Source organism: Barbus barbus (assembly GCF_936440315.1).
Source record: "Barbus barbus genome assembly, chromosome: 11".
Classification (NCBI taxonomy): Eukaryota; Metazoa; Chordata; class Actinopteri; order Cypriniformes; family Cyprinidae; genus Barbus; species Barbus barbus.
Genome location: NC_136739.1, coordinates 13002328 through 13022239, shown reverse-complemented (window position 1 = coordinate 13022239; position 19912 = coordinate 13002328). Strand labels below are relative to the sequence as shown.

Genomic DNA, 19912 nt, shown 5'->3' with positions numbered 1-19912 from the left:
CTTTGTGAAAAGCGTATTCTAACTACGGTTCTGGGTAGTGAGCGCCATCTAGCGTCGTCTTCTTGTTCTTCCGTTTTTTGGCGCTTTATGTCCTGTGTGCATATCGCCACCTACTTTTGCTGTTATGCAGTCATGATTTATTTACAATCAATTTCTTCCTTGTTTTAGCTTTTCCTATTCTTACTCACGTATAAACATAAATATTCCTACTTAAATATTTATTCTATGCTCCATCCCATTCCTTCTTCCCAGTATCCCCCTGGCGCTGCGTGTTCAGCTCCACCTCCAGACTAAATTTGTGATCTCCTTTTTTGTTTAAATATGATATTAATTCCTTCATCTGGCGTCATGAAGAATACGCTAAGTTAAATATAAACTAGCGTAAAGTGCTGACAACCACATCAATACTTGGTTTTTAAAGCATTTATTTATTTGAACTCATTGACATTATACGGAGTAATTCTTCATGTAAAGCTTTCTTATTGTGTATTGAACAGCAGTGGGGATTTGGTCCCATTCAGTGAGGTCAGGCACTGACAGTCAGCAATCCATTTCATTCCAAAAGCGTTAAATAGGTATCAGGTCTGGGCTTTGTTCTGGTTGACATTTCCACACCAGTGTCAATAGAGGGGCATATTATTGCACCCTCAAACTGATGTATAATATAACACAATATAAACTATCAAATCTAATATCTTTTTTGCTTCATTTCATTCCTGCTTTATGTTGATTTTAAAGGTAGGGTGGACAGTTTCTGCGTTACTAGTGTCATCTAGCGAACTACAAAAATAAAGCCAATTTCCAAACAACCTTTTTTGCTGGTCACAGCTCTTAGGGATATATAAAAGTGAAGGCCTGTCTCAACAGGTAAAAGTAGACTACTTTCAATAAAAGGTCCAACATATTAGGAATACTTTTTACTTGAAGTTTAACTCATCTGTCGAGAGGAAACTCCACAAGTTTGTTGTCGAAACACATACATTTCATCAGATTTCTCCATCTTGTAAAAACACTCAATATTTAACCTTGTTTTATCCCGCTGTCTGTCTCTGTGTATTTTGGCAAGTCTTCGAATTTTGGCTTGCACTTCTGTAACGAAATCTAAATTTGTTTTTCCACACCGTCAGCTAAGCATCATTCATTTATTTATTTTCTCTACTTTTCTTTACTTATTTACCCACTGTCACTGACATTTAGTCGTGAATGACTGTGCTGAGTGTGATGTCAAACTGAGTGGGTACTGAGGTTGAAAAAAGAGCATGTTTATTCACTCTCCCCACTTACATTTCCTGCCAATACTGAGAATTGAACCCATGGCTTTTTGGTTACAAGTCTGTCTCTCTAACCATTACCCAAAAATGAGGAGGCACCTAACCTCAATGGCTCCCGGGCACCGAAGCAAATGGCTGCCCACTGCTGTGCGCCCACAGTGTGTGTGCTCACTTGAGTGTGTGGCCTACATGTCATGTTGTCACTTAAATAACTAAAGAAAATAATACGGTGCCAGAAACTGGTTAAGAATATGTTTGTTGAGTTAAAACTCACATGCTTATTTGCAATCCTGTAAATATATTTTGCATCACATGTGGACCCAGTATAGCTTATTATTATTTTTATATATATATATATATATTGCACAAATGTGCTTTCGTTATGCTAGGGCTTAAAATAAATCTTACATTTGATTTTTTGATGCACCTTAATATATATATATTTCCAGTCATTATTTATCCATTTTTATTGTTGTGTTTCCTATCTCATGCTGTGATGATCACTATGAAACCCTGAGTATTTATTTAAATTCCACTTTAATTTCTGAATTAATTTATTGGGATGAAATACATGATAAAATAGATATATTCCATTTTTAAAGAAACATGTTAAGTATATATCCTTTAATTGTAGAGTTCATCTCTAAACTTGTGGAGCAATGATGTCACTGTGAAATTGTCATCATTAAAATACAGTTTTATCTAACCAAAGAATATAGCTTCCTAGAGTGGACAGGTTAGTATAAATATTCCAGAGATTACAAAACAATGCTAATTTAATATTGAGGGTTTTTTTGGAAGAAAAACAAGAGAACAAAGACGACCATTTTATTAGTTGTTTTTGTCATTTCAAAAATTACATAATCTTATAAAGAGCATTTTTGTTTCTGACGGTGATATGTCTTTAGTCAGTGTACAGACAGTTAGTTGATGAGTATAAATACAAAAGCTGCAGGTAAACATCAGATCTGAACCGCCCCTGAGGCAGAGGTTGATGAACAGAACTTCACAAACTACAGCTGATGGGAAACAGTAAAAGAGAAAGAGAGGAGGAGCGAGTGTTGGCACCCAAGAACAAAATGTCACGCAGAGCAAAACTGGACTGATGTCGGATCTTTATTACAATTTGCCTTCCGCTTGTAAAACCTCTACTTAAAAGACCAGCTTAGATGGCCTTGTTGAAACACTAGCATCCAAAACACAACACATGCTGGTGTCCAGCAATGCTGTTTTTTCAGCCTCAATTGTGCCCAGATTTGCTTCTGCGTGACCTTTAACCTCAGGAACCACATTTCTGCACAGCTGTCTCTGTAGATGCAGATGACCCAGCAGCACCCTCAGGCTTTGGAGCGGACATTAATGCTGCGTCTGATGCATAGCGCTCCTTTTTACCTGGAAACACAAACACGTCAGACGACTTTAATGTGACATTTGAACATAGCATACATTCCGGTACAATGTGGAATGAACACTGATTCACTCTAATGTACTTCTGTACTTTGCCTCACTCAAGACAGGCTACAGAGTAATAAAACACTGAGGTACACTTTCACCCTATGTACTTTCTTTATATTTCTGTTTTTTCTGTGTGTGTGTGTGTGTGTGTGTGTGCGTGTGAGTGAGAGAGAGATAAGTGAGTATACCTCACCTTTGGCCAGACTACATGGTGTGAGCACAGGTTGTTCTGCTTGCTCTCCCTCTGTAAGGGCAGCGCGGATCTTGTGCACCACATAGACGCTGGCTGTAGGGAAATGGTACAAATCATACACAAAACATCATACAAATACACAAAACAAAATTCACTATACACTAGGACTAAGTGATCCTATAAGGCACAATTCTTTCATAAAAAGAAAAAGAAATTCTTTTCATAAATTTTTTAACTAAATACAGTGGTGATGCCATAGTACAGTGATCATATTAAATGGTAATACTATAGTACTTTGAAATTAACCATGGTAATTATGAATGATCATTGTATTTAGACCATACTAAATAATAAAAAATACAGCTGACATACACCTGAAATCTAATATACATATCTGTTATGCAGTACTACAATGTTTAACGAACATTATGTTGTACATACTGTATACATACATGTATACGACTTATAAATGAAACAAGCAGTCATAAGACCGTTCAGTATTTTTAATATTTATTATATTATAGTTGTTTATCTCGTAAACACAAACCGAAAGGTTAGAATCTTTTGTTCTAATGTTAAATGGTTTAAAGAATTACCTTTTATCAGAAGTCATACCATGGTGTACAGATCGTACAGTTTCTACTGTATCTGTTTCGTACCCAGAAATTTGCCTTGAAACACAAGCGTCTTTTACAGGTTATGGAGGTTGTGTTGTTGTTCCGGAAGCGCCCTGTCTCTTCCAGTAGTAGTTTCACCAGCTGCTGTTATGAAAGCATGTTATGTATGGGTTACTGTAGTATTTCTCATCAGTCTGGTCATTGATTGGCTCCTTTGGCACTTATGATGAGTTGTTCACCAATCGCTATGAAACGAGTTGAGATGACATAACACAACACGGCCAATCAGGAAAACACAACGAAAAAAAAACATTTATCTCCTTTTATCTATATTAAACACTTTAAATAATATTTATTTCATTCAGTTTTAAAAAACTACTTATAGCCGAGAGAGTGAAATAAAATTTTTACATTTCTGACAAGAATGAAAAAAGTGTTCAAACTTCTGCCCATTACTTTGCTTTCGTAAGATTAAGTTACACAAACAGACACCAGTTCATATCACTGATTTATTCCGTTTAGACCTTTTATAACCTTCATGAAGCAGTTCATTGGAAACATGTCTTACTCCACAAGGCTTTCTCATTAATCATCATGACTTTCGTACATTAAATTGTTGTGCAGATTAAAGAGAGATTTTGTGGGAAGCAGCACATAGTGCAAAAAATATTTGTAGTGCAATGCTTAAGTAAACATTATTTTGTAGTGCAATGCTCAAGTAAACATTTTTTATTGAGTCTTTGTAGCAGGGAGTGTTTATAGAAAGTGTCTAGTGTGCATATAGTGGGATGAGTGCATTACTACAGGTGGTTTGTATAGCCCACTCACCTGTGTGTAGCACACTCAGAATTGCACTTAGGAAAAGTTGTCAACAGTATTAATGAGTTGGGTGAGTGGGGGTTAAGAGGGGGACAGGGAGATTGGAGTTAAGAGCTCTCACAGCCTGGGGAAAAAAGCTTTTGAGCAATCTGACAGAGCGAGCTTTGATACTCCGGTACCTTCTACGTGATGGTAGGAGCTGAAAGAGGTTGTGGGAGGGGTGGGTGGTGTCTTTCACGATGCTGGAGGCCTTGGTGGAGCATCGTGCAAGGAAAATGTCCAGGATGGAGGGGACAGGGGAACCGATGATCTTTGCGGCAGTGTTCACTGTCCGTTGTAGGATCTTGCGGTCAGCAGCACTGCAGTTCCCATACCAGATAGTGATGCAGGTGGTCAGCACACTCTCAATGGTGCCCCTGTAGAAAGTGGTGAGGGTGGGTGGTGGGAGACTTGACCTTTTCAGCCGGCGGAGAAAGTGGAGGTGCTGTTGTCCCTTCTTGTTGAGAGACGTGACGTTGGTGGTCCAGGTGAGATCCTCTGAGATGTGCACCCCCAGGAATTTAGTGCTGCCGACTCTCTCCACGGTTGAGCCGTCGATGGTCAGTGGGGGGTGGTCAACAGAGTTTCTCCTGAAGTCCATCACAACCTCTTTTGTCTTACTCACATTGAGGGACAGGTTGTTAGCACCATACCATTTCGCCAGCTGTGCCACTTCCTCTCTGTAGAGCGTTTCATCGTTGTTGCTGATGAGGCCTACCACAGTTGTGTCATCAGCAAACTTGATGATGTGGTTGGAGCTGGACTTGGCAGTGCAGTCGTGGGTCAGCAGCGTGAAGAGCAGTGGGCTGAGCACACAGCCTTGTGTAACACCTGTGCTCAGTGTGGTAGTGCTGGAGGAGTTGCGGACGACACGGACTGACTGAGGTCTTGCAGTTAAAAAGTCCAGGATCCAATTACAGAGGGGGGTGTTTAGGCCCAAGTTTAGTTTGTGGATGAGCTGTTGTGGGATTGTAGTGTTGAATGCTGAGCTGAAGTCGATTAACAGAATTCTTACATAAGAGTCTGTCTGTTCCAGGTGAGTAAGAGCTAAGTGGAGAGTGGTGGATATTGAATCGTCCGTGGAACGGTTTGGACGGTATGCAAACTGGAATGGGTCCAGTGTGTTTGGGAGACTGGACTTGATGTGATGCATGACTAAGCTCTCAAAGCACTTCATCATGATTGGGGTCAGTGCTATTGGACGATAGTCATTCAGACAGGACACGGGTAACTTCTTTGGTACTGGAATTATGGAGGTGGATTTGGGACACGTGGGGACGACTGCCTGGCTCAGCGAGGTGTTGAAGATGTCTGTTAGGACATCCGTCAGCTGTGCAGCACAGTCTCTCAGTACACGTCCAGGTATGTTGTCAGGGCCCGCAGCCTTTCGTCTGTCGGCTTTCTATTGTTAAATGGATCCCCGGGTATTAAGACATGTATAGTTTAATAAAACGTAAATGATGTCTCTTATTTAAATATGTAGTATAAAACTCATGAAAATGTATGTTATTTTAACAAATCTACATCGTTTTTGGACTATGGGGGGTGCCATTATTTTATGTGCACGGTACATTCTGCATTGATGACGTCAAATGGTTGCACTCGGTGAGCTACTGGTGCTTTTTACCGCAACAACTCAGAAAATAAAATACTGATACAGTACCACATTGTGAGGCTTTTGTTTGTAATTTTCAGTTGAAGGGCAACAAGAGAAGCAATGTAAGACTTCACTGCTTTTCTAGCGATAAGAAGAGGAGAAAAGAATGGGAAGATGCCAGTGGACGAATAAAACTTCATAAAGACGCGCTTCTTTTTTCTCTCCACTTTAGCCCTGATGGCTTTGAGTATTTTAGTAGACCACAGCTACTGAAAGAGCTTACAAACGGCTGAGACAAGAAACGCTAGATGCCATTTGTTAGGATGTAAACATGCCGACGCTAATCATGAAGCGCAGCCGCTAGAGGAGTTTCTCAGCGCGGATTTCCCTCGAGATCCAGAGGCGTTTAGACAGCATTTGGTTTAAACCTATACTTATATCCATCACCACCTGTAAGCTCTTTCAGTAGCTGTGGTCATCATATCAGCATTTTATTTTCTTGTCTATTTGGAGTTGTGTTGTGGTAAAAATAGCAACAGGTCACCGAGTGCAACCATTTGACGACATCAGAATAATGGCGCCCCCCATAGTCCAAAATATGTATAAAACGATGTGATTTTTTTAAAATAACATAAATCTTTAATGGGTTTTCTACTACATATTTCAGTAAAAGACATCATTTACGTTATATTAAGCCATACAAGTCTTAACACCCAGGGATCCCTTTAAACTACGAAACTTCTATTTGGTCTAAAACCGCTGAGCTACTTTGAAGCTCCTCTTATGTTGATTGATTTATAAACGATTATCTATTACAAATTTAGATAGACAGAGGGATACCACTAGAGAGATCTGCAGGAAGAAGTAATAATACAGAAATGATTTATGGACCAGTAGATGGCAGCATTTTTACATACTCAAATGCACACACACACACACACACACACACACACTTGTTTCACTATCCTTGTGGGGACTCTCATAGGCGTAATGGTTTTTCTACTGTACAGACCGTATATTCTATTGCCCTACACCAACCCTACACCTAAACTTAGCCCTCACAGGAGACTGTTTGCATTTTTAGATTTTCAAAATTTTTTATTCTGTGTGATTTATAAGATTTACCCGTAGTGACCTCAATTTAGGTCCCCACTGTGACACAAGTCCCCATGAGTCTGTGTGTATTCAGGTTTAAGTCCCCACCAGTATATAAAAACAAAAACACTCACACACACATACCTTCATCCTCTTTCTCTTTTGTCTGGGTTAAAAGTGCCTAACCAGGAACGCATCTGAAATAAATACAGTCATTTTAGACATGCATTTATACTCCTTATGCATGGATCATTATGTTTTGTATTTCTGACCGGCACTGCTCCAGCACAAATCCCATTATCTCATTCATGACATACTTGAGTATAATTACAGATACCTTACAGTGAAAATTAATCCACTACAAGTTACCAATTCCAAAACAACTTGAGTAAAAGTCTTAGAGTATCTGATTTTAACAGTACTTAAGTATTTTACTTGTACTAAATATAGGCTCAAAGATGCACTAGTCAAAGAGGCATGCCCGTCAAAAACTGTAACGTTGTGGAGAAGCTGGGGAAAACAGGCAGAGGAAAGGATCTATGTGCAGGTATTTCATGGAAAAACTAGAACAAACAATAAACCAAAACCAAAGGGAACAAAGAACAGAATGTCGGGCAAACAGACAACCATTACATTCAACAACTCACAAAGAACTATATATACAGTATATATATATACTGTATATATATATATACATAAGTGTCTTACATATGTATTACATATATATACATAACACATAAGTGACATAAAAGTCCAAGACAAGGCATAGAGAACATGTAACAAAAACAAGAAAGAGCTGATTTGTGAGGAGAGCAATCACGTTTATTTTCTAAAACCAAAATAAAACTGAACACATCAAAATTGCAAATAAATAAGTAAATAAATAAAAATTAAGAAAATAAAATTAAAAAGTCAAAGTCTTCTTGCACTGGATGTGCTGGTTTCAGCCTCATTGCCAGCTGCAGTCATGTCCTTATATATAAAACACCTGTGATTCACAACAACCGATACTTGCTAAGGAACTCGCATTCATATAATGTAGCCTTGTTGACAAATTTGAGTGAGTAAGGGCAAAACGCACAAGATATAGTTCTTTCAGTGCCCTGTAGTTGGCAATATCACATCTTTTGTAGCAGAAATAAACTTCTGCAGAAAAGCTAGGTGCCATGTAAAATGTAATATGTAACTGCAACACTCATTTCAAATGAAGTGTTGTAAAGAGTACAGATACTCATTCAAAAATGTAGTGAAGTAGAGAGTAAAAGTTGTTAATATCTTTGATACTCAGTACAACTACAAAGTATTCAAAAAGATACTCAAGTACGGTTATTAGTTACATTTACTCCAATTCTTTACACCTCTGGTAATACCTGTGTAGTGTACACAGATGTCTGCACGTACATGAGCTGATTTATTGCGTCAGTGTGTGTCAGAATCTGCCAGAAATACTAAATGTTCTGGAATGTGGAATGTCAATTTCAGCCATACTGTGGTAAGTCAGCATTATCAGAGAACAGGGAGGAGATAAAGCTTTTTGTTTACAATGAATTTTTAATTACTCACATAGGTTTGGAAGTAGGAAGTAGTGAGATCACATTCACTCACCCTCTCGTTGGCCACACAGATGATTCGAGCTTAACAGCAGGTCATGAGGATAATCGGGCCAAACAGAGGAATGCACCATCTGCAAATAAACAATACTTTACACCTCAAACAAGAACATCCACAAATAGAAGCCTCAAAAAGTATTTGGACACTAGATAGTGTTAACTTGATGGTGTGCTTGTACTATCCTTCTCTAAAATAAGGTTACACTTTATTTTAAGCTGATCTTGTTACAGTGTAATAATTATACATTTAATTAATGAGTAATATTAGTTAACTGCATGTACTTACTATATGGTTAGGGTTAGGATTAGGGTTTGGTTTAGGTTTACTTGCATGTAATTATGCTTTACTAATTGTAATAATAATAGTAAGTACATGCAACGTGTAACAAGGACACCTTAATAAAATGTTATCTAAAATAAATACCTAGGGATGCAACAATATAAAAACTCTGGCTAATAGCTGGCTGAAGACAATCATTATTTTCAGTTTAAAGCCACTAACTGATAAAAGGTCAATATTCTAATATATAATATAATATATTAATTATATCATAATTATCTTATATCATATTTGTACTAATTAAAAATTATAGAGTATGAAAACCTGATTCATTTAACTCTGTTAATACGTTTTTTAAGATTACTTTGAAGTGATTGTTGGAAGACGGCAAAGATAATCTAAATGTCAAAATACAATTAAATGTTCAATATCGACTGATACTGATCAATTAAATATTGTCCGATAACCGATACAGTACAGATATCTTGTGCATACATATAAATATTATACAGCATTCATGCATTTTAGGTGTCCAAATATGCTTGTTGCCAGTGTGAACAATCCTTAACACAGCATAACTGGACAAAATTAAAGTGAAAAAAACTTGTTAAAGCATGCACAACAACCTGTCAGAATGGGAACGGAAATTCCTGACATTCAAATAGCATGAGCTACGTGAGCCTCTGAAAAATGATGCAACTCATAACATAGTTTCATTTGTCCAACACAGATTCATTCCTAGCAACAACATGCATTTCCGCAAAAACACTCACACGCATGCTAAACATTACAAACTTACATGCCAAACCTCCACTTGACATGATTATCTGTGATCCAACTGCAGGAAAACAATGAGACACAAAGGACTGATGATTACTGTAGTGATATGACTGCGATTAAGAATATATCAAAGGTCAGTCACCACCAGGCTCTGGCGGGACTGTAGTATCCAGCCATCAGGGGGAGGGTAGACATGAGCAGAGGAACACCCCATGCCACCAAATGATATGGTCTGAGAAACACATGCAGATGTTAGGAACACTATCTGTATGTATACACAACTAAACATGTTTATTTGTGTGTGTGTGTGTAGTGACTCACATTTCATAATGTTCAGTTCTGATCTCTCTCACCAGGTTCAGGTACAGATTATACGTAATAAGACAAACCCACATCAGTGCGGTCCAGTCTGAAACAAACAGTCGAAAACTATAACAACTATAGAAACAGCAGTTTTATTATGACACAGTGTCGATACAGGATGTCATCTTTCTATTTTGATGCACTAAAGTTCCTTTCCACTTAAATGACATTATTCAGAAGTGTCATACTGCATGTGTTTTTTTATGTTGTGAATTTTATGTATTCAAATATCTTCTGCTAGTTACATCAAAGCCCAAAATAAATGTTCTTACTATCTCATCTCAGAACTGATTATCTATTACTTTACATATACACAACAGTGCACATATGAACACACATCTTTAAATCAGTTGCCAAGTTTACCAAAATAAGTGAGTCACCAGGCTTGAAAATTACACAGAGACCCCTCTGGATGAGACTCTCCCTGTAAATGAGAAGAAAGCAACAGGTGCGTGCGATGAAATAAAGTTATTAAAAAAGGAGAAAATATTTCCCTTTCTCCAACATACATTAGCTTGAATAATTACTCTCTAAACATGCCTCTCTCTCACACAAATGAATCAGTGCAACTCACCATTACATAAGCAACACTGTCAGACTGAATATCATTTTCTGAAGGACAGGAAAAAAGAGATACACGTATGAAATGTTTGGGGTCTATATCATTTTTGCTAATATTATGTTCCCCAAGGCAGCATTTATTTGATCAAAAATACAATAAGAACAGCAATGTAGTGAAATACTATTGCAATTTAAATAATTATTTATTATAAATATTATTTCAATGTAAATTGTTTTAATATGTTATAATGTAATTTCTTCATATTTCAGCAGTCATTACTCCACTTGTCAGTGTCACATGATCTTTCAGAAATCACTCGAATATGCTGATTTGTTTAAGAAACGCTTCTCATTATTGTCAATGTTTTGCTGCCTAATTGTTTTTATGTAAATGAAATGTATATTTTTTTAAACATTTTGTTGAAATATTTTATTGATCCTTTTGGTTGTGTGTAACAGTGTGAACATTTTTATTGTCGCTTTTAATATATTTAATTCATCCTTGCTGGATAAAAGTATTAATTTATTTTAAAAAACAAAAACAAAAAAACGTAACACACACACTTGTACCTGAGCCAAAGAGTTACATCGGCGGAGCAGCCATATCGCAAACAGCATGAAAAGGCTACATAGAGACATTTTTTATAAAATTAAGAATGCTCAAGTGTCACTTTTGAAACAAAAAAGCACAGTGCAATATGATTTGACTCACCATGCCACTAATGAAAATGTCCCTGTGGCTCTTTTCACTATAAGAATCACATCCTGTGGATTAAAACACATACTAAAGCTGATGAAAAAAAATTATTCTAATCAAAACAGTATCTCTCAAATATTTTAGAAGAAAATCATAAACCCTTAACTGTTTCTGTGCAGTCTGAAATATATCCTTAAATGAAATGTCACTAATTTCCATATCTCTTAATTTTTCAACAAACTGCTTTCTTTGACTATTATATGCCTCACAATGTAAGGGGACATGTTCAACCGTTTCTGTTATTCCACAGTAATTGCAGCAATCTGACTCACTTTTTCCTATTGTATACAGTGAATAAGGTTAGAGTTAGAGTTAGAGAGTCCTATACGGATCCTGGTTATAACAGTATCTTCTCTTTGGTTTCCATATACCTTTCTTTCAATCCCCACTTTCTGTTGAATGCTAAATAGGTGCCTCCCTTTTGACTCTTTATTCCATACATTTTGCCACATACTTCCAACTGCTGTTTTAATAATACCTTTTAATTTCTATGTCAGTCTCTTCTTTTCTCAATGCTGATTTAGCCAGCTTATCCACCTCCTCATTCCCTTCTACACCTATATGGGCAGTTATCCATAGAAACTCTACTCTTACTCCTGTTTGATTTACTCTATATACATTTTGTAAAAATTCATAGAGTATATCCTGTCTAGCTGCTGATTTACCACTATTTAAACTGTTTAATACCGAGTATGAGTCTGAACAAACAACTACACCTATAGGATTAATTTCTTCCACCCATTGCATAGCCATTAGAATTGCCATCATTTCTGTTGTGAATACAGATACATCATTAGATAACCTCTTAACAGTGCTATATTTAAAATAGGGTATATATATATGGCTGCTGCTGTATACACAGAATCAGGATTTTTCGACCCATCAGTATATTTGAATACTATTGAAATAGTTTTGTTTTCAAATATTATATTATATTATATTCACTACTATTTTTTTTGGCATACACCTTTCCTTTTCATTTATTTCAAAATGCAACTGGAGATCTACCATTGGCATTTGGAACAGCCAAGGGGGTATTATTGGTATTGCTACCGTTGAACTTATTTTTATATCATTAATTCCTATCTTTTTAGCATCTGCATCGGCATTCCATCCAAAGCTATTATAATTTACATACTCATATTCCCAACATTTTTGTAATACACCTTTGACTGGATGGGTTTCTACATGCCCCCTTACAGAACACCAGTATGTCATCTTTAACTTAAGTCTCCGGGGGTCTAAAGGCAACTCTACCATTTCCACCTGCATTGCTGAAACTGGTGATGTTCTAAATACCCCACTTCCTATTCTTAGTGCTTGAGATTGAATGCCACTTACTTTCTTTAACATAGATACTGATGACGAACTATATATTATGCTGCCATAATCAAACATAGGTCTAATCATTGCACAATACACTCTTTTCAATGCCTGTCGGGTTGCACCCCAATCTACCCCTGCCAAACATCTTAAAATATTTATTCCCTTTTTACATTTATCTATTACTTTCTTAATATGTGATGCGAAAGTTAGTTTTGAGTCCATCCACACTCCAAGGAACCTAATTTCTGTTACCTGCTCTAACATTTGACCATGAATTTTTATTAGAATTTTTGGTGATTTCTTCTTTTTTGAGAAACATATCACTTTAGTTTTTTCGAACTGACAGTCTAAAACTCCACTTATTCACCCATTTTTCCACTTCACTAACTGCTTTCTGCATGCTACTTTCCACATATACTACATTTCTTCCCCTTTTCCATAAAGCACCATCATCCGCATATAAAGATTTACCAAATCCTTGTCCGATCATTGAAAATATGTCATTTATCATAATATTAAATAAAACTGGGCTACACACACTTCCTTGTGGGGTCCCATTATCTGTTGAGTAAGTCCTAGAATAACTTGTTCCGACCCTTACTTGTATGGTCCTATTAATAAAAAAAAATCCATAATCCAATTGTACATTTTTCCTTTTATTCCCATCTTGTCCAATTTAACTAAAAGTCCCTCACATTCCAATTGCTTTCCCTCTTTCAGCATACCGTATGCTTTTTCCACATCAAAAACACACCTAACACCTCCTTATTCACCATTGCCTTTCTAATTTCAGATTCTAGACTTACTATTGCCCTTTTCTAAAGCCACTCTGATATGAACACATTCGATTTTTCTTTTCTATTACATAATTTAACCGGCTAATTATCATTCTCTCCATTACTTTGCATAAATTAGATGTTAAAGAAATTGGTCTATAATTTGATGCTTTTGAATGATCCTTTCAAGGCTTTCCAATTGGAATTATCACTCCGTGTTTCCAAGATATAGGGAGTTTTCCCAACTCCCATATCTTATTAAAAAACTCCAAAATAATGTTCAGAGATACATCTGAAAGATGTTTTATCATTTCATTACATAGTTCATCTTTTCCTGGCGATGTATGTTTCACCCCGTGTAACCGATATTATCTCTATAAACTAAGCTGTTGTTTATAGAGTGAGATCATAATAAAATAATATCGATAGTCTGTATTTATTTCAATTAAAATTGTTCTGCGATAACTGAGGAAATATTACTTTAAATCAGATTTTATTTTAATTAAAATGAACGGATGAAACTGCTCAGCATTATTTGATCAAGCATTATTTGTGTTTACTGAGTTTTTATTTCATTTTTTTCATGTAGTGTTATGTGTTGCTTGAGTTTTCATAATATGGTAAGAAACATGAAAGCGAGGTGATTTATTCATTCAAGGAACATGATGTGACAGTTCACGCCTTTTGTCAAAATGTTTATTTAGGTTTAGGTCCAAAAAAGAAGAATCTTTGGTATCCTAGAAGGCATTGTGCAATAATAATGTCTATTGTTTAAATAAATATAAATATGAATATAAATATTATTTCTATTTTTCAAATGATTGTGCTTTGGAAATAAATTTTGATCACTTTTATCCACACGTCTAAATTGGGAGACTCCAATGGACTGGCATCTTTCACAGATTAGAATCCCGCATTTTATAGTAAAATACCACAAAACCAACTTATCTTGTAGGCCTAATTGTAAAAATAGGCTAACTGTTTTTGTTTTTTTCTCATGTCTGTTCACATGGGCACAAGTAGCCTATTTATGGCCCCTTTGTATATATTTATTCTAAAATAATATTAAATGTATAAAAGAAAAGAAATCTGTTTCATTGTCTCACTTACTTGTATGCACATACTAAATGGGATAATGGATAATAATGGATAAATGGGAACTGAATAGATTATAGAATGTTGGACTATATTTGATTATTATTTCATGCCATTATGTCTAATGTTTGATCCATCAGCAGTCTCAGAAATTAAAGTTATTTAAATTATGAACTTTTATAAGCACTAAGGAATGTGCGAGGCTTTTTTGTAAAACAGGCACAGGGTGTGTCTATAAGCCTATTGATTATATATTGTTGAGCATGATTAAGAATAAACAACCACACATTAGATGTTTTCAAATGACAAAAGTTTATTTTGTAGTAAAAAAACAATTCAGTACAAAATACAGCAAATGTTTTTTACAATCATACTGGCCTTTAGGCACAATTTAACACAGAATCTCATGGAGCTCATCATGACACACACATAGTGATTTTCAGAGCCATCCACGTCATTGACTCACGGGATAATTCAGAGATAGTTTCAGGTCATTAGCAGGGAACATTCCCAAGGATTTTCTACTGGGTTTCTGCTTCATCAATAGGAGTTCTCACTATACAAACTATCATACTCTCAGTTCTTCAAGTCATCAGTCCTCTGGAACACACAGTAACTTCATAGGACATCAACCTTCCTCTCAAAAAATGAAAAAGAATGGAAAAATAAAAGCTTTATACATAACACATAAATAGATTTAAACATCAAGGCATGGCAACCAGCCATTTGAACGGAGACTTAGTTTTTTTTTTTTTTTTAAAAGGGAAAACTGTCAGTGCAAATCAAATGCCATAAGACAAGAAGCAGCCTTTACAATACGTCAGTGATCAACACCAAAACCAATACTACAACAAATCCACTTTCCCCTCTCGGTTTGCCTTGCATTTTAACTTTTGATAGTTTAACTTCTGTTTGGTCAGTCCCTTTGGTAGGCTCTTCCACAAAGGCAAAAATAGATCCTATTAGATCAGAATAGTTCATCATCTCCCAATAGATCACGATGCAGTTCACTGTTCACTGTCCCCAGCCAGCGATGCCAATCTCCTGTTTGTATCGGTTGGTCAGGTTGTTGGCTTGGCTTGTCAGTTTGGACAGCACCCCATGCAAGCCCCTCAGATGGTACTGCAGGAGCTGCTCCAGATCCACGTCGCTCTCCGGCTCTGTGCGCACTGGCTCCGGCGCTGTCGTGTCTTTCTTGCGCCTCTGCTCCTCTGCGCGCATGACGCCCCACTCGATGTTGTTCCGGATGGACTTGAGCTGGCTGTAATAGCTGTACATGTCGGCCTCAGCATCCCGCAGATAGCTAGCTGGGTCATTGGTTAGCTTCTGCTGCTCTTTCTCTTGGTCCAGCGGCACATCTCTCAGCAGACTCGGCACCATGACTGTCTGATCCATGTTGTTGACCGCGCCGATGAAGCGGTTCATGGCTGTGAACAGAGCGTTCTTCTGGCTGAGGGGCTCGGACATCTGCATTTTGCTGGTTTAAGAGGAATAATTTGAGAGTAGTATGTTTGTCTCTCGTGCGCTTTGTTGTTTCTGAAGGTCTGCATTCCTTACGTTTAATTTATACCTGACTGTTTTTGCTCTTGGGCGTCACCGAAACCTGTTGGTCCGGTCTGGGATGTCAGATCGGCCAAAACTAGATTCCACCTACAAGACACCAACCTCCGCATGGCCCATAGACACACAGGGAGCAGCACGAAAGTGCATCGATCGTTTGGTTGCATAATAGTTTACATTACATAGAAACTTAAAAAAAAAAAAATTGAAAACGTGAAAACCGCCACATACCACTTTGATTTTTAAATAATTTTCACACATGACGATAAATAATAGCTACTGCTTATAGGCCTAGATGTGTTATGGCTATGTAGCTAAATGAAGTGTAGGTCAAAGGCTAACAATATTAATAAGGATTAAAAGGGTAAATGATTTTGACTTGAGTAAATCAGTCATTCTTGAGAAGTGGGACAAAACAGGGTGCAAAATTTAAAAAATAAAACTTTGTATTCAGACAAATGAAACTACATTTATGTATCTTATATGTAGACATACTAACCTACTGAGCTATGTTTGATACAACCTCCCAACTTTTCTCTTTTTTTAACAAAATGTGCTTTTTACCTTGGACTGTGTAATATAATTTCAACTTTATCTTTAACAGCATTCAAGATGTTTTTAACATTTCAAAACACTTTCTCATGTTAGCAGACAGATTACACTTCCACATGTGACAATTCCACAATAAATATAAAATATCTTAATGAAATATTATCAAAATATTCCTCTGACGGAGGTGACAGAACTGACGGAGTTGACACTTGTGACGGTGGTGACAAAAACCTGAATTTATAGTCTTTTTAACTATCAAATACATTGAATCAATCAATTACTGTATTAAAACTAACACAACAAACAGTGAGTATGTTATTATTTATAAAGCTTTTATTCAAGAGTTACATTTAAGTATTTTGATATATTATTGGAACACACAATCTGACGGTGGTGACATCTGATGGTGTTGACAAATTTGGCATTTCTTTCACAAACTTTTTTTCTGTTGATGCTAGATGCTAATGGAACCTGCTTCAGGAATATAAAATGATATAAATATTTCAAATAATTTCCTCAGAAATTGGAAGATGGTGTTGACATATCATGGTTGTGACCAGGAAATATTAACATCAAGATTTAAAATATTCTAAAACTATAAAACTGACCAGAGCCTGTATGACAGTAATGTACTCTGCAAAGGAGGAATGTGTCAAGGGGTCCGTTTAGAGTGACAGCTGCCCCTGATATTCCCTGATTTTATTCCATTTTAATGAATGTCTGACAGTGTTGACAAAAGGTGCATGGGGACACAACTTTGAAACCTCTGAAACATGCATGTGTCATTGAAAAACATCCTTGCTTTAATATGAGATATTATTAAGTAAAACAAAAAATAAATAATAATTTAAGTCTAAGTCTAAGTCATGAAGTATTGTCAAGTATGGTGACCCATACTCGAAATTGGTGCTCTGCGTTTAACCCATCCAAGTGCACACACACAGCAGTGAGTAGTGAACAAATGCACACACACACACACACACCGTGAACACACACCCGGAGCAGTGGGCAGCCATGCTGCAGCGCCCGGGGAGCAGTTGGGGGTCCGGTGCCTTGCTCAAGGGCACCTCAGTCGTGGTATTGAGGGTGGAGAGAGCACTGGACATTCACTCCCCCCACCTACAATCCCTGCCGGCCGGGGACTCGAACCCGCAACCTTTCGATTACTCTCTAACCATTAGGCCACGAATAATTTCCATGTTATAGCATATGAATGATTGAACCCTTCTCTGTGGACACACTGTTTTAGATGTAGTGAGAAGACAATAAGTATAATAGATTTCACATAATAATGATACAATTAAATTGAAGGGGATATTTGTGTTAAATTCATTCTATTATTAATTCCCATAACATTTACAATTGAAAAATATTTTTAATTTTTAAACCTGATAGCAGTTACAATTGTCCCATGTCTCAAGAATGACTGAAAAAAAAATTCTTGTTAACAAAATTGAATCTTTAAATGCATTGCTGATTAGTAACATTGAGGCCAGAAGTTACATGCTTGAGTTTTGAATAGGCCTATTAATGTTTAAAGTCATTATCATGCCACATAAGCAAAATAAGTATGAACCTAACAGGAAAGATTATTTGTGATTATATCACAGTTGTTTGTTCCAGGTGACAATGAGATCAAATAGAGAGAAAAATTAGACTTTTGTTTAACTCTTTGGTTTGTTACAGTTTTCTCCTGATGAAGACTAACATCTCAAGCTTTGCTCAAATAATCTGAAGTCTAAACATGGAAAGATTTCAGAATGAACTTTTCAAACATTTCTCATCTGATTTTCCAGAGCTATGCCAAAATCCACATACATTTTATATTTGTATGCTCTTTCTCTGTCCAAGATTGCTTCATATGTTTAAGAAGAAACATTTAAAAGCTGATACTTAAAATAATTGTAACAGGAACTTAAATGAGAACCCATTTAAGTCTCCTGTACAAAAGACAACTCCTCTTGAAAATCTGTGTATATATTTTTATTAACTCAGTGTTCAGGTCAAACTTATGTGCAAATTGAAACAGTTGAAAATGGTTGACTAGATGTCTATTTTTTCCTTAAAATGGGTTTTAGGGGCATGTTTCTCTCCTCTCTTTAATGGACTTTTACTCAAATCTTTTAAAATGCTTCTGTACAATGCACTGAAACTGTCCCTTCTGGCTTGTTGAATTAATCTGAATGACCAGAGGGGATTTGGTTTGTTGTCCAATTCTACAAATTAACACATGAGGACCCTAATAAGTATTCAGATGCAAATTTCAAACAATTAGGACCCCAATTATCTACTGTTAATGTGATAGTTAAAAAAATACAATGTTTTATTTCTTATTTGTCTTTCTATCTTGCAGTCATGTCTGAAACACAATTCAGTATGTACAAAAATGAAAACACACAGGCCTAATAAGGGTCAGACTATATTTAGATGAGATAAGATCACAGCAGGGTTTCAGTTTAAATAATTGTGCATACCAAGTCATAGAAAGCGAAGCAGAAACACCTTTGCAATGACGAGAATGTCTCATTTAGAAACCTGTTCTTCTGCTCTGCCTCTTATCTCCACCCTTGTTCTAGGTTCTTCTCTGCCTCACCCTGAGAATCACTTGTTCTCTTTTACCATTTAAATGTACACACTGCAGAAGTGATTTCTTAGCACAATAACGTTGTCTCTTTTTCTTGCAGTGTGCCTTAACCTAATTCAATTGTTGAGAGTTTCACTCACAGTCTAAAAACTTCCAAGCCTAAACATCTTTGACTGTATTGTATATCAGTCTGATCTCACACTGACCTGATGCTGCTTACAAGGCAGCAGTCAAGACAGTGAAAGGTCACAGTGAAACTAAAAAATAAAAAGCATCCTGACATTCATGCATATCTTACTATGAAATGATCAGTAGCCAAGCCATAACATGAAAATACCATAGTGGCTTTAAATGCATGTCCGCACATAACCATCTATTTACTTTAAATCACGTTACACTGCTGGACTCTATTTTTGCCCTGCAGAGTTAGACATGCAAGGGATTACCTAAAAGAGTGTATCTGTTATGTAAAATGTTTCTAAGCGATTTAAGGTGGCATCGATGCCAAATCCCATAATTACATAGAAATCTAAAGAGACACAATGAAAGTCTTATAGAGACTGAATATGATTTTTTTTTCCT

General features: G+C 36.5%; 1 protein-coding gene, 1 long non-coding RNA gene and 1 pseudogene across 3 annotated transcripts; all 3 read right to left on the bottom strand.

Annotated features, from left to right (window-relative positions):
* Positions 1-2085: 2085 nt before the first annotated feature.
* Positions 2086-3724, bottom strand: LOC306877325. The gene is made up of 3 exons (XR_013784885.1): positions 3516-3724; positions 2920-3012; positions 2086-2663 (listed from the first exon to the last, which is right to left on the bottom strand). It is a non-coding gene; the product is annotated as an uncharacterized lncRNA (long non-coding RNA).
* Positions 3725-8438: 4714 nt separating this feature from the next.
* Positions 8439-11661, bottom strand: LOC306877117 (cyclic AMP receptor 3-like; annotated as a pseudogene). Its single transcript has 10 exons — positions 11647-11661; positions 11393-11445; positions 11251-11305; positions 10694-10717; positions 10483-10543; positions 10078-10165; positions 9899-9988; positions 9776-9814; positions 8692-8770; positions 8439-8456 (listed from the first exon to the last, which is right to left on the bottom strand). The product of its transcript is annotated as a cyclic AMP receptor 3-like (transcript).
* Positions 11662-14939: 3278 nt separating this feature from the next.
* LOC306876830 (mid1-interacting protein 1A) lies at positions 14940-16166 on the bottom strand. Its single transcript, XM_079428253.1, has one exon. It carries the CDS (start codon positions 16105-16107, stop codon positions 15649-15651), a length of 459 nt encoding a protein of 152 aa, XP_079284379.1. The 5' UTR covers positions 16108-16166; the 3' UTR covers positions 14940-15648.
* Between the last annotated feature and the right edge of the window lie 3746 nt (positions 16167-19912).

Coding starts and splice junctions, on each gene's coding strand:
- LOC306876830 (XM_079428253.1), bottom strand. CDS start 16,107: ATGCAGATGTCCGAGCCCCTCAGCCAGAAGAACGCTCTGTTCACAGCC.